This window comes from Parasteatoda tepidariorum, chromosome 1 (assembly GCF_982258835.1).
Source record: "Parasteatoda tepidariorum strain Cologne lab strain chromosome 1, Ptep-v5.0, whole genome shotgun sequence".
Classification (NCBI taxonomy): Eukaryota; Metazoa; Arthropoda; class Arachnida; order Araneae; family Theridiidae; genus Parasteatoda; species Parasteatoda tepidariorum.
Genome location: NC_141755.1, coordinates 7361445 through 7376607, shown reverse-complemented (window position 1 = coordinate 7376607; position 15163 = coordinate 7361445). Strand labels below are relative to the sequence as shown.

Here is a 15163-nt window from a genome sequence, read left to right as displayed (position 1 = left end):
ACACACGCCGTTTTTGATTTTTTGGTGTAGGTTATCCTGTTTTCTTCATTATTTATCTTTCTTTGGCCCGCCACTACAAATCTTATTCTTAAAAGTCCAGACAAACATAATAGGATACCTGCAAGAGACGTAGTGAGTGTATCTCAATCCTGATTGGTTTTTGAAATGTGGTACTTGATTACGTTAGCAACTGTTCTTCCCATTCTATTTCAAATAAGCCAAACCCGTCAAGCATCAATTCTCTTAATTGACACATTTTGTATTCTTTCAAGATTCTTTTGCAAAGATTTCAATGTGTTTTCTATATATTTCTTACTTAACACATAGACAGGCAGGAAACCATGTAGAACATAAACAAACTCCACTAAGTTGCCAGATAACCAAAACAAAAATATATCACAGTTACAATAAAATATATAAACAAATAATAAATTTAACATAACTAAAAGTCGTAGACGAGAAAATATCATATTTCAGCAAATTCGATGATCGATACAGCGCTGTATTTAACTAATTTCACGTTAAATAACATTCTAATTTAGAAACTTAACAATTCTGTTTAACGTGATCAGCTGACGCTGACGTTATATGTCACATGTGTGGGTATCTGTGATCTTCTTCTTGTAAGTACCCAATTATTTTAATTCAATTGTTTAAGCAAGTAAAAACAGTATTTATTATTATATATGCTGAATAAGAAATTGAAGTGATAACTAGTTATGAACTGCAGAAAGAAATCGCAATTATAGTTATTAATTAAATTATTTGGAAAAGTTGAAATAATAATTGTTTTTTCATTATTATAGTTTTTAATTATTATTTAATTAAATTACATATTATATTGTTTTCCGCTTTTAGAATTATTGTCAAATCAGTTAAAAATTAAAAATAACAATTAAAAAAAAATATACTAAATTGAATTTAAGTTTATATTAATCAGGAAATCAGGACACTAAGCGAAGCGTTTCGATTAAGTTTTATTCGTAAAAATATATGATCCAATTTCAAATAATGTGCTGAATCACACACATTAGTAAAATAATGATAAATTCATGTATATATTTTATTGAAATAAATAAATTAAAATTAAGTATAAAAAAGCGAGTTAGAATGAAAAGTTTGTATAGAAATTACTTATTATATTAACTAAAAATCTAATAAAATATTAAGAATTACTCATAAAAGAGAATATTTTATAACACAGAGAAAAATTCTAGCAAAAGTCCCGTATTGTATAGTATTAACATTTCTCGCGAAACAAAAAACACAATTCTGGTTATTAAAACTGAAAGATACAGTGCATAAGTCATTCATTTGGTAATTTTTCCATTCATATGGTAGCGCTTTACCAGGAATTCTGGTTTTATTACCACACAAATAGTAAAACCTACAAAGTAAATTTTACCGAATAGACAGTTTTTATGCCATTATCTAAGGCAGTGATTCTCAACCTTTTTTTTGTGGCGGCACACTTTTAACGATTTCGAAATTTGACGGCACACAATGAAAAAAATACGATTAAAAGTTGTTTAATTACCTATTTTACACTGTGTTAAATAGTTTGTGATAATAGTTTTGAATGTGAAATAAAATAATATGTACTACAAAAGCACATTCATTAAGGGATTATTTTCTTTCGTCCAATTTTTTATTAGTTACAGTTAGTAACAGTTATTTATTTTTTTACTAGTTATTAATTGTTAGCTTGTTTTCTATAGTTATTAACTGTTATTTTTTTGTGCTTTCTTGTTAACTAGTTTTTTGCTAATTATTAATTGTTCGCTTAATTTTTGTTAGTTATCCTTTGTTAATTTGTTTTTTATATATTTGTTTTTTTAGTTATCCTTTATTAATTTGTTTATTAATTGCATAGCTTACTTTAATGATTAGCTCTTACAACATTTTTTAAAATTGTGCGTCATATACAATTTAAACACTTCCATCTTATTCTCAATATTCCATCTTATTCTCAATATCTATGTGCGTTATTGGTCCTCGTTAAACTGTGCTACCGTAAAGTGCTCGACTTCGCGCGCAGGTCGTCGGGCTACCGAAGAGGGGGTGCCATCCCCTCCGCGGAGGATCAAAATTGTGATGGCATGTCTTCGGATCATCCTCCGGGATGTTTCCCAGACAGTCGCCAATAGCCCATTGTGCAGCTCTAGTGCGACGTAAATTAACAACAACAACCATCTTATTTTAAGATTGTCAGAGACAATACAATCGCCGACAAAGATGTTCACGCGGTTAAAGCTTGGAAAAATTATAAAAATTATATATATATGTACTTTTCTTTAATTTAAACTTTACTCATAATAAAAAAAAAAAGCATTATAATTTTTATTGTATAGTTTCTAGTATTTGGCGGAACATTTTAAGAATTTGGCGGCACACAAAAGTGCCGCGGCACAGTGGTTGAGAATCACTGATCTAAGGTATGATGACAAAACGACTAAATTTTCCTTTAATTTCATAGCAGATTATAAATCAATATTTCATTTTTAATTTTACGAAGATCATTACTAAAGCTCTTCGGTAAAAATTGCCCACACACCATCTTGATGTTCCCCCAGAAGCAGAAATACGGTACATTTTAGCCACATCCTGGTAGTTTTATCCAAATTTTCTCAGTGCAAGAACAATAAAAATAATACTAATATTTTGCTTTTTTTTGCAGTGGATTTATTCTAACCTATTCCTTATGGTATTCAACAAGCAAATCGCAAAAAATTAGAGTTAACGTAATAGGACTAATTATTAAAGATTACATCAGGTAAGTATTTGCCATAATAGATATATATTTTTTCAGTCCATAAAAAACAAGATACCAATCAAAGGCATTATTTTTCAGGTTGTGTATACCTTTAGCTTTCTGCTATGGAATCATATTTCTTCTTCCATTATTGGGATCTGGACCTCTCTGGGAAGATTTATTGCATAACACCCTAGATCGATGCAGAGATTCCGTTTGGCATTCTTTCGGGATGTATGCCAATTTGCTCGAACTGAAAGATCAAGTAATCAGGAAATCTAATTTTGTATTTAGTTAGTGAATATAACGAAATATTATGATTTATTATTTAACTGTTGTTATAATGAATCTAAATCTTGATGATAAAGGTATTTTGACTAAAATTAATTGCGTTTCACGCAGAATATCACTTGAAACAACGTCAAATATATTATTAATTAGAGTTATTTTATTCTTATTTAAATAGTGTTTGTTATAAAAAAAATAATTAAAATTTAGATTATGAGAGCGAATAGTAATATTTCTTACATTTATTTAAAAAAAAATAGTACTCCTGTTTTTTATAAAGAATTACTTAAACATTGTTTTGCGAAGCGCAAATCATAAAATGTAATTAATATTTGCTAACTTTTTTTGTTTATTTTGTATTTGCTTATGTTTCAGCATTTGGCTTATTTGACTTATTTGAATGTGAATTAAAGCAATTTCAGAATAAAAAAGTTTCTTATTTCAACTTTTATATCTTAGCTTGTGACAATGAAATTTGAATTCCGCCGTGCAATTGAAGAAATAACGAAAGCGTTTCACGATTGCTTCTGAGAAAAGAAGCTTGACAACTTTTCTCCTTCTATTGATAATGCTATGGGCGCTAAAATAGAATTTCAAAAAGAACATAAAACAAAATGTAGAATTTTTTTGACTTACAGTATAAAAATTTCAAATATATAAAAAATCCCATTTTTAAATTTTTTCTCACTTCGTTGATTTTTCAATTGCATTACAGAATTAACATGTCTTTAAACATTAACACTCTTCGATTGCTTTTTTTATGGAGGGGGGGGGGAGGATTTTAAAGTACCCAAATACCTTCAAAGGCAAAATTTTAAATTTAGAATGAAGGGGAGAAGAATGGGTATAAAAAGACTAAAAGTCACCTTTTTGCAAAATCACGTTTTATTGTTGACAATTATTACTTTTTAATTATCCTTGTGTGATAATACTTATGAAGCGATATTTCAAACCATATACTTATATTGCGATATTGATGACGATATACTTATATTACGAAATTCCAGTAAAAACGTGCCATAAGAGATTACTTTACTTACGTTTCTGTTTTCATATTTTGTAATCTGGCAATCGCATTTCAAAAATACTTTAAATCTTTCTTGAATGGCACGCGTAAGTTAATTTGAATTCGCTCCTCGCCTTATAGATTCTATTTCGTGTTTTGTTATTTATTTCCTTTACTCATTATGTTCTGCTTTTTGCTTGATTTGTTTTATTTCATATATTGTTTTCAATTAATGTGCTCTATTTTCGTTTCATAAAAAAAAGATTTGAGTGCTCCTCACTCTATTATATTGATATATTTTGCTTCGGCTATATTAATACAATATTAGAAAGCACTCTTTTCTGTTGAAATAACCGTGTGAGCTGATGAAGAAGTTATATCTTTTTTTCTCTATTTTGTTTTCTGGAATTTTAATATTTTTTCTCTCTTTTTTTGTCTTAAGATACATAAAAAAATTTTAAATATTTTTTCAAAAATATTTTTATTTTTGTAATTTTTCTTCTTATTTTTCAATTAATCTTCATTATTTTCCAAGTTTTCTCAATATTTAAACTTATTTTATGAGTTCTATATTCTTGCAATTTATGTGCTCAGTAAATATAATTTATTAATTCTTTTCGTTTTTCTCGCATTTTTTATCCTTTTCGTGTAAATATATATATATACTCAAAAGTTTTCTTTTATTTTAAAATAATTTAACTATGATGATCACTTATACCCATTTGTAATAATAAGTTAACTATAAAACATAATCACACTTGTATTTCTCAGTTTCATTATTTTATTATTTTTCAGTGTCTTCCTCATTTATGGTTTGTCTCATGCTTGTCTCAACTAACAATAATAGGGATTGTTTTAAGCTGGATTCTTTCAAAGTTTGTTTTATTTCTCTTATTTTAATCATTTTAGCATCAATTTTTTTATTCATTTCGCCACTCAAATACTTTTTTTTTTGTTTTCTGTTATTAGATCAATCAGTCTTTTATCCCCAATTTTCACGTTTCTATTTTAAAGTTATAAAAGTACAATTGAACAGTATTATAGTTCAAAACTTTATGATACATAACGCAGCTAATTTTTAAAACACCATGAAAGCATAACGTAAGGATGCTTAGGTAATATTTTATTCAGTTTCTTTAAATCCAGGGTTTACTCCCACTAATCAAAACTAATAGACCACTGATAACCACCACTATCGCTCGTAAAAACCTGGAAAAGCTTTTGAATCACTTCGTTACACGTGATCGCTTTATTTCTCACTAGATAGAAAATCATACACAGTAAAAAATTCTGGCTCCAATAAGAGTTAAAAGTGTTTTTACCGTAAAGTATTACTGAGCAAAATCTCGGATATACCTTAATTTTTACAGTAATATTTATTGTAAAATCACTGAATTATTGTAATTAAATTAATTTTATTGTAAACAAAATCACAATACATTATGCTACGGTAAAAATGAATATTACGATAAAATGGATTTTACGGAACATACAAGGTCCATGACGCATGCTTTTTGCCGTAATTTCATCCAAACTTTTTTGCAGCGCAGCAGTTGTAGTATTTTTGTCCAAGTTATATACTTGTACATAGGCCTAGACTGCCAGGTATTTTGACAGGATTCAGATTTCAAGCGTACATGTCCTAAATTGTTAAAAGAACTAAACACAAAATTTCAAATAAAAATGTATACTCATTAAATATCTGCCTAACTAATGATGTTAAAATGATCCTAATTGTGTATGATAAAAAAAATTTGAATATATATATTTGAATATCAAATTACAAATTATCTCACTTACAAACATAATCATGTTAATATTTGGCAGTGGCTCAAGATAAATATCAAAGTTTAAAATTATCAGATACTTGCATACTTGTTGGCCAATAAATGAATACAAATTTTTAACAATGCCTATTATATCTTTTGTATTAATTCCGGCCTTTAATGTGCCCTGGTGAAAAAAAAACTAAATTCAAAGTTCGTAATAAAAATATTTGAAAAAAGTGATATCTGGGTTCAAAAAAAATATGAATCAACGTAATTGGATAAAAAAAAAAATTCGGCTTCGGTTCCTTTTGATTCTAGAAATTTTAGCAGTTTTTATTAGCACACCAACGGCGTGTATTAATACACCAAAGGCGTAATAATCCAAAGGGCTATTTTTGATTCTTGCTATAATGACAAAAGAAAAAGTGCGGACAAAACTGCCGAAATATGGTAAGATTTGCAGTGTTTTCGGCTCAATGGGAAAACCAAAAGGCTAGGTAATTTTTTGAACTTTTATGAAAGCAACAATAAAATGTAGATTTGTAGTATTTGATAAAAATTTGTAAATGTGATAAAATTTTGTAACTTTATCACAATACCTTAGAACCTTGCCTAAAAATCATTTATTCGGTTTAATTTACTTTTCACCTTTGTAATATTTACTAAATGTAGGTTAATAAGAACTATAGTCTTGAAAACCAAAATTTCCGGTTAACTGTCACCATATGAACGAAAAAAAAACAAATATATGTCTTAAACACCGCATAGTTTTGTTTTATTAATCAAAATTATTATTATTAATTATTTTTACTCGAAATTTCATTATCATACAATACTGTAATTTTACCTGAATTGTTGTTTTTCTCTGTGTATTAGGCATCGTTTTAGCTCAAAATGTACATTGTACGGAAATTTGAATTATGCTTTAAAACGTATGAAAATTTTTATTAAATAGTGAATCTCTCAGAAAAATGAATATTTTTCAAACAAATTTCATGGAAAAGGCAAAGCGAGTTTTAAACCTTCCTTGCAGTAATTCCTTCCCCCGGCAAATAATTTTATAAACACAAATACCACTCTTTTTTTAAAAGGATCTTTAAAATGTGTTGACATGTGAAATTTTACATGGGACATATATTTTTGTCACATGAAATTTTTAATGTCATGCTACTTAAAATGACTCTGCCTCTGCAGAATTTTAATAATAAGTTAATATTTTTATTTTTACTTTAACTTAATTTTTCTTAGATATAAATTTTATTATTTACAAGCTGACTATTATTTCCAACTCAATGAATAAAGCTAAAATAATTCTAATATTTTTTTTTATTAATATTTTTTGTCTTAGCTGATATCCTTATTTTATTAGAATAAGCAAAGCACGTTTTTAGTTGTTCATCCCATCAAAATGAACATTAAATGTAATCAATATCATTTTGCATCATGCTGTTGCTTGTGGCTAACTATTGATACATAAAATTTACCCCAATAAGGCGATTTTCTCTAACACACATCTTATTCGAAGGCACGTAAAAGACCTTTTTCCGCAGATTCTCTATAAAAATTAGTATTAAAACTGCACAAATACCACAATACCAGTAGTACCTATTATTTAAATTAATTTAGCAATATTGTCGTCAATAATAGTAGGTTGATTTTCAAATTTTCTCTTAAAAGAATTGAAACCATAATGCTATTGGTCGAAGTCATCTCCTGATAGACAAAAACTGTCATAATCATCAACTTTCTCCAACACATATAGTTTTTAGTGGATCATAAAATCTTAGTTCTACCTAAGTATTTTGGCACCAATTTTTTTTCTATATTTAGTACTTATTAAAAAACACACCCATTGATCAGTTGTGTATACTAAAAGAGTTTAAACATCATTGGCTTTAATAATAGTATGGTGTTTTTTTAATTTTTCTCTTAAACGAATTGGAGTCATTATCAAGATAATTTTGCTTTTCAGTATATAACTTATAGTTTTGTTTCAATAATTGTCTTATACCAGAATTAATAATGCATCATTGGTATCAAAAAGAGTAAAACAAAACTTTTCCTTCCTCCAAAACGAAACGAATTGGTATCATCTTTCAGCTATTTTGCTTTTTAGTACCTAGCTTATTCTTTTTTTTACACTTAGAAAATATTACCAAAAATAATTAGCCATCTTTGATGTTAATAAAGCTATAGAGATTTTATATGCTTCACCTAAATGAATTAGTATCGATTCTCCATGAATTTTGCTTTTTAGTTCATAGCTTTTTTTTTTCCTTTTTCAATTAGTGCATATTACTCAAATTAAATATGCATCATTAGCGTCAATACGATAGCAAGTTGTTTACCTTTCTTATAAACGAACTATTTTTACTTAATTAATCTTGCTTATTAGTATTTTTTCATTCAATTAGCAATGTTATTTAGCTTTAAAGAAATCCGTTTAAAAAGCACAATTATCTATAACTAAATTTCTTATAGAGTTAGTATGTGTATCCGGTCCTACCCCAAGAGTGGGGAAAGACCGAGTGATTTGACTTCTACTACTTACCAATGAATAACAATGAACAACAATGAATATTAAATCTGACAGTTACTAGTTCAAACAGTTCAGTTTTTACAGGGCCTTTGAATCTCAGCTACCCTGTTTTGTCCAACTTTCCCCTTAGTTTCTAAAAACAGAAAGAACTATATTTTTGTATGTGTGTCTTGAAAAAGTCAACTTTTAATATTTTTGTCTGATGAGTTGAATAAACATACGCCTTGTCAAAATCACTGGTATTGAATGGTTAAAATGATGTATAATGGTACTTTTTTGAAACATAGAAATAATGTATAATAATTACGTTATGCTGATTACTTAAGTTTGTTTTACATTACTAATAAAAAATAATAAAATATGAAAAAAATGAAATAAACTACTTCTTTTCATTAATTAGAGCTATAAGCTCACGAACATCACTGATATTAGACTTAAAATATTTGATAAAACAGAATCATCTGCAGTTTAATTTGTATCGATTTCGAGTCCTCAACTAATGAGAAAATTCTCTTTTTTCTAACGTCTCTCTCAAACGATCTAATTGAAATTTTTGAACGATATTCGTCGATGAGGCAGTGGGGGGGGGGAGCTAAAATTTTTCATTCACCCCTTGTCCAAATTTTAAGACGCCAGTTCAAATGATTCTGACACAGAAAGTCACACAAGCACACTCTTCATTTTATTTTATTATACATATCTAAAATTTCCTGTAATTTAAATATTTCTCTTTGTATAACAACCTTGTTTAACCATGCATTAAGATGTATTGATTTTCTTACGTCTTATGGAAAAACACACATAAACATTTATCTATTTTTGATGAAAATATGAATTATTTTTAAACATGAAACGCTTTCTGTAATTTTATTGCAAGCTAAAAGACGAGATATCACTACAATTATAGATGTTTCTAAACACCTGAAACTTTTCTTACGAGTAGCAACGGAAATTAAGGTCCCCTAGCTATCCGTATCATGAACTGAGATTAAATAATATTAATATTTATACTTAATATTAATATTTATACTTAATATTAATACTTATACATTATTAATACTTATTTATTTTGTAAGCAATAATAAAAGTATACCTTTTGTACGTTATTTAGTGCAACTAAATTGGCGTAATTAACAACAGTTTTATTTAACGACCCTCGTGATATTATAGATTCATATAGCTCATAATTTTTATATTTTTTTCTGACAAATGTGCTATAAACTAAAGCTACTGTATTAATTTCATTTCATAAATCAAAACAACTGAATCTTATTACTCGCTGATGCTTATTGATTAAATACCATTTTTTTACAGGAGAATGAAACTTGGGATCTTAATAATTTTTCTTTTATGCGTTGGATGTAATGCAACTGTTGGAGTTTTAACTTACACTCATGATCTGCCTCCTTCGTTTGTGCCATATTTTGCTAACGGGTAAGAATAAAGATCAATCATTTTTTTAATAATAAACAAATTAAAATTATGTAAAATATACTTAAGAGTGTATTTAAATGCATTTGATAAAGGTGTTTAACCTGGAAAACTTACGAATTCAAATTTCATTAGTAAATAATTTCCTCCCTTCTCATGTGTTTAGTTACAATATCTCATCCCTTCAATATCAATATCCCTTCTCATGTATTTAGTTACAATAAGAGCGTTTTCTTAAACATTTTCGTTCCAATGTAATGAACTTTCTCAGTATGATATTAAATACTGGTAATATTTATACGAATTTGTCTATTTATGATCAAAACTTACCAATTTGCTAGATAAATATTTCAAAACCTTTGAAAAGCAACAAATTAAATATTTTGGAAGTATAGTTGCTTAAATTGAAATATTCATTCGAATTTAAAAGTGAGAATAATGGGAATTACCAAATTTCTTTTTTTTTTATTTCATTTTATTACCGTCATTGAACAGCCGACCCAATATTGAACTTACGACTATACTAATGTTCAACTCCATACCCTTGTAATTTTCAACTCAATCCAGAAACAAATGAACTCCTAGAAGATTTGGGAGAAATTTGCCATGGTGTAGGACTTCTTAATGAAACTAACCCAAATTTGTGTTACATGGAGGGGAAAACTACGAAATCTTTCCACGGTCAGCCTGAAGGCAAGGATACTGAAATCCATGATCCGTTGACCAATAAGGATATTTCACGTCGACACTTCGGTCAATGGGAGTCGGGTCTGGAATTCGTACCGACCCCCTATCGCTGGGATTAGAACCAGGATCATCTCATTGGGAGGGGAGAATGCTCTCCATGAGCCATGAAAATCAAGGAGCCTCTATTTTATTACAATCAGTCAAATTAATTTGAAAATAAAAGAGGAAAAAAAGTGTGTAGCCCATTTACAGCAAAAGAAAATTTAAATATGGAGCTAAGAGATAAAATATTTATGTTTATTATCAATTTAAAAACGTTGTTAGATCCATATTGTAAAATTTAATACCTTAACCCATTGACGCAGAATTTTAATTAAACATATTTTTCAGATTTTCGTAATTTTGTGTTACTTTAGGTTTAAAAGAGTAAGAAATATTATATTTAGCATTTTAATAATTTATGGCTATGAAATATAACATGAATCATTTTCCCGTATTAAAAAGGTAAAAATCTTCCAAACACGGCATACTTCCAAATAATATTAATAATTTGTGCTCAATTGCAGTTATTTAGATCTAAGAGAAAGAGTTATTTTTCATTAAAATTTACAAAGCAATTTCTCATAAATAAAATCAGCATAAAAACCTGCTTAGAATCAATTGTGCATCAAATAAAATTTTGTCCGGGGGGAAACTTACATTAAATATTAATTCACATTAAAATAAGGTGTCGCAAGAGAGTAATGCAAAATTAGTTTCATTGTAATATGGTGTAAATGCAAACAATACATTCTTGTTTTTTTTTGGAGAGTGCTATTAGAACAATTAGAGTTTCTTTTGTTATATTCGCCTTGCAATTATCGTGTACAAATTTGTAAATGACTAAGAATTTTTTTTTTATTAAAGATTTTCCCTCGAATAAGGACATATTTCATGCATATTAGTATATTTAATATTTACTCATTATCCTGTAATTTATCTTTAATTATTCATGAATTTTTTTTCAGGTCCCCAAGTTTCTTTTTTACAATAAATATTGCTTGGCCTTTAAGTCATTTTGGACCATTTGCTTTGGGAATGCTAAGTGGAATACTAATAGCTAGGCGTGAACAGCATAGAAGCAGAATGGTAATAAAAAATTAAAATTCATAATTTAGAAAGAAAAAAAATGAAAACGAATGAAATGAAAATGAATGAAGTAAGTTATAAAAGTAAAGAAATTTTTTCATTCTTTAATGAAAAAAATTCCTTTCTTTTATAACTTACTTCACTGAATTTTAATTCTGTATAAATATATATTTCAATTTATTACTTTTATTTTATATAGATGTTTAATTTATAAAAATTATTGCGCTAATCTTCTAATAATCGGGCTTTTTAAATAAGTTTCATATTCTATGAGAAATAAATTTGTTTCGAGTCTTTTGTTAATTTATGAAAAATACTTCTGCTGTTAACTGTGGACAACGCAATATAAAAATTAGATGATGATGCTATAGATGATAATTATTTGTATGATAAACATTGCAAACGTTTTGAATGTAATTTTACTAAAATATCTAATTAGAGTCATAATTTTATCTTTCAAACTAATAAAATACCCGTTATTTTACGAAGTCAATAATTAATAATAACTTTTACTTTGTTTAAAGTATTTTTGAAAAAAAAAGTCTTAAAAACTTATCTAATAAAAATAAAATTTAGGCCTAAATCAAAAATTAATCAGAAATATTAATATTAAAGAAATATTTTTTTGTGAGGCACTTTCTTGATCGCAGTAAATCTCTAGTAACATCAGTTTTATTATTTCTAGCTTTTAAAGCCTCTTAAAATTTTTTCTGTAAAATCATTAACTGTAATACATTGAAATTTTTTAAAAAAAATATGTTATTATGGTTTTTTATTATAAATTGGTAATTTTTAACATAACTATTCGCATTGACCTAATAAAATGGAATCAATGAAAAAGGTGAAAATTTAATTTACTACAAACTTTAAAAGATTAAATAACTACTAATTTACTTAAGGACGTTGAATATTACGAAAACTTACGTGGAAAAAAAATTGCTCTTAGCAATATATGTCACAAAAATGGTCCTTACTTGGTTGTGACTCCATCTATCGACTCGCTGGGAAACAATATTGTCAAACTACATTCGTTTTTATAATAAATAGAATATCGTAAAACGGCAGAATATTTTTTTAATGCAGCTGTTCTTTTAAAATAGTAGCGATTATTGAGTAGTCTTTTAACTTTCTTTAGCAAGATTCTAAGAAATTTAGCAAAAGAATTTTTAAAAGAGAGTTTGAGGAAAAAATATTATATGTTTTTAATCGTGTAAGTTCGTGTTCATAATATTATGAAAGTTGAATCAGAATTTAACTCGAATTTTTTTAATTAACAAAATTAAATGTTTATTAATTAAAATTTCTAAACTGAAAATATCTTAACTAAAAATTTTAAATATCTTAGAAATATTATTTATCTACATATTTTAAATGTCTGAATTAAAGATATTATATTTCGGTAAATTAATAGTATCAGCGATATTAAGAATAAAATAAAAAAAAGTGATTTTTTTAAAAAATGTTATTGCTATTCATTTACTAAGAGAAAAAAAACTACGAACTCTTTAAATCAATATTATGTGATTTGAATAATATATTAATAATAATTTCTTTAATTAATAAAATTAAATACTTCTTAAATAAAATTTTTAAATTGAAAAGGTCTTGCTGTGATTAGGCTATTTTCAATGCATTTTAAATTTGGTACTAAAATCAAAATATTTTCACACATAAAAATTTGTAGATTCATTGGCCCAAGAATAATGGCTGGGCAGAAATTTCCTATTTCTGTGTTTTAAAAATTTGCAATATATTAAGTAACGTAATTGGAATTGATTGAACGGTTTCTGAGACTTTGGAAGTCCAAATTATGAATTTTTGAACCTTTTTTAATTTTCAAAATAAATATTTCAAACATTTTAAATTTTAAACACAAAACATAATTAAGCTAAACGATTTGAAAAAAAAAAAGCAAGAAGAATGCCAAAAATAGACATACTGCTGCTTCAGTTCTAATAGGAAAAATATTCTTCTGCGTCCAAACTAAGAATGAAAGATACAGAAAAAAAAATTACAAGCCACCATATAAAAGCATGGGTTTGCGAAAGTGGAAAGTGGAAACAAGCTTGAACAAGATAGCCAAACAAAAGAAGAGATAAGAGACAAGTGTGGATGGGGTAGAAGAATAAAACCCTAGGTTTTGCAAGATATATAAATGAAGAGGAAATGAATTTAGTGAAATTCGAAAAGTATGAAACAAGAAATGATACCCGTAAATCTAAGTCAGTAGCGGAGAACCATAAACCATCCGAAATGCCAGCCAACCATTGACGTATTCGTCAGTTTTCCCGTCATGGATTTCTTGCATACATTGGGCAAAGAAATGTATTCTAAAACATTGCCTTTCGGAACCAGCGTATGTTTACTCAACTCACCAGATAAGAAACAATTAAAATCAAATTTTTCAAGACGCACAGACAAAAATTTAGCTCTTTCTGTTTTTTAGAATCTAAGGGGACAGTTGGGCAAAACCAGGTAGCTAAGATTCGAAGGCCCTGTTGGAACTGAATTGTTCGATCTAGTAACTGTTAGATTTAATAAAGATATTCATTGTTAAGTTGTGAAAGTCAAATCATCTGGGTCTGCTCCACTACCCGGGGAAAGACTGGGTACACATACTAACTCTATATAAAATTTAGATATACTGGAATAAGTGAATAAGTAGCACACATTTCTATTTCATATGACTATACATAAGTTATATATCTGACACAGGCGATTTACATGTAATGTAGAGAGAGGAGCGTGAGGCACTAATGCTCCTGGGACCTGGGATTTTTGAGGGCTTGTACAAATTATCTTACGAAAAATATAGGATTCAAAATTCGAATGTTGAAATAAGCATAAAATTAAATAGATATTCTCTAGATCTAATGCATTTTTTAAAAAAAAATCTTAATCATGTATTTTTTCAAACTTTATTTTCATTTATTTAAAATATTTATTTTAGTTATCCATTAAGTTTATTAGGTATGTTCTAATTATTTATTGCGTAGTTAATGTTTATGTTTAGTTACAAATTTATTAATACTTTTTAAATTCATGAATAAATACAAGTTTTAGGGTTTTCGATTGTAATATAAAAAATTATAAGAATTTGTAAAAGTCAAATATTTCTCTTCTCATATTTTTTCAGTGCATCGGAGCAATTGGTTGGATAGCTTTTATAGGGTTACTATTTTGCATATTTTCTGTTCTTTATTCTTCTCGAGATAATTCATTGGGTGCTTATTGGTCAGCTGTATACGCCGGTGCTCACAGAACTGTTTTTGGTGCTTGTGTGGCGTGGATAATAGTTGCTGGTGGATTTGGTGTTGGTGGTAGGTTAAGTTAAAAATATAAATATTTATTTCCATGCATAATAATATATAGCTCAGCCTGATTTTCTCATAATAATGCCTACGACAAATTAAATACAAAATAATGAAACGAGTAATAGAGATATAAATGACTAACAAAATGAATAAATAAAAGAAGCATTATATTCTTACTACGTGCCTTACAGAATTTATTTCGAATCTTAGATATTCAATATAGTTTTGTTTTTTAAACTGCTTATTCTA

General features: G+C 27.5%; 1 protein-coding gene across 1 annotated transcript in view; it reads left to right on the top strand.

Moving 5' to 3' along the window:
- Window positions 1-15163, top strand: part of LOC122270688 (nose resistant to fluoxetine protein 6) — a 38925-nt gene that overhangs the window by 19455 nt on the left and 4307 nt on the right. The window contains exons 8-13 of the mRNA XM_087158765.1: window positions 2678-2773; window positions 2852-3017; window positions 4842-4921; window positions 9669-9788; window positions 11480-11600; window positions 14737-14920. Coding sequence (XP_087014891.1) covers window positions 2678-2773; window positions 2852-3017; window positions 4842-4921; window positions 9669-9788; window positions 11480-11600; window positions 14737-14920 — 767 coding nt within the window. The remainder of the gene's footprint in view (window positions 1-2677; window positions 2774-2851; window positions 3018-4841; window positions 4922-9668; window positions 9789-11479; window positions 11601-14736; window positions 14921-15163) is intronic.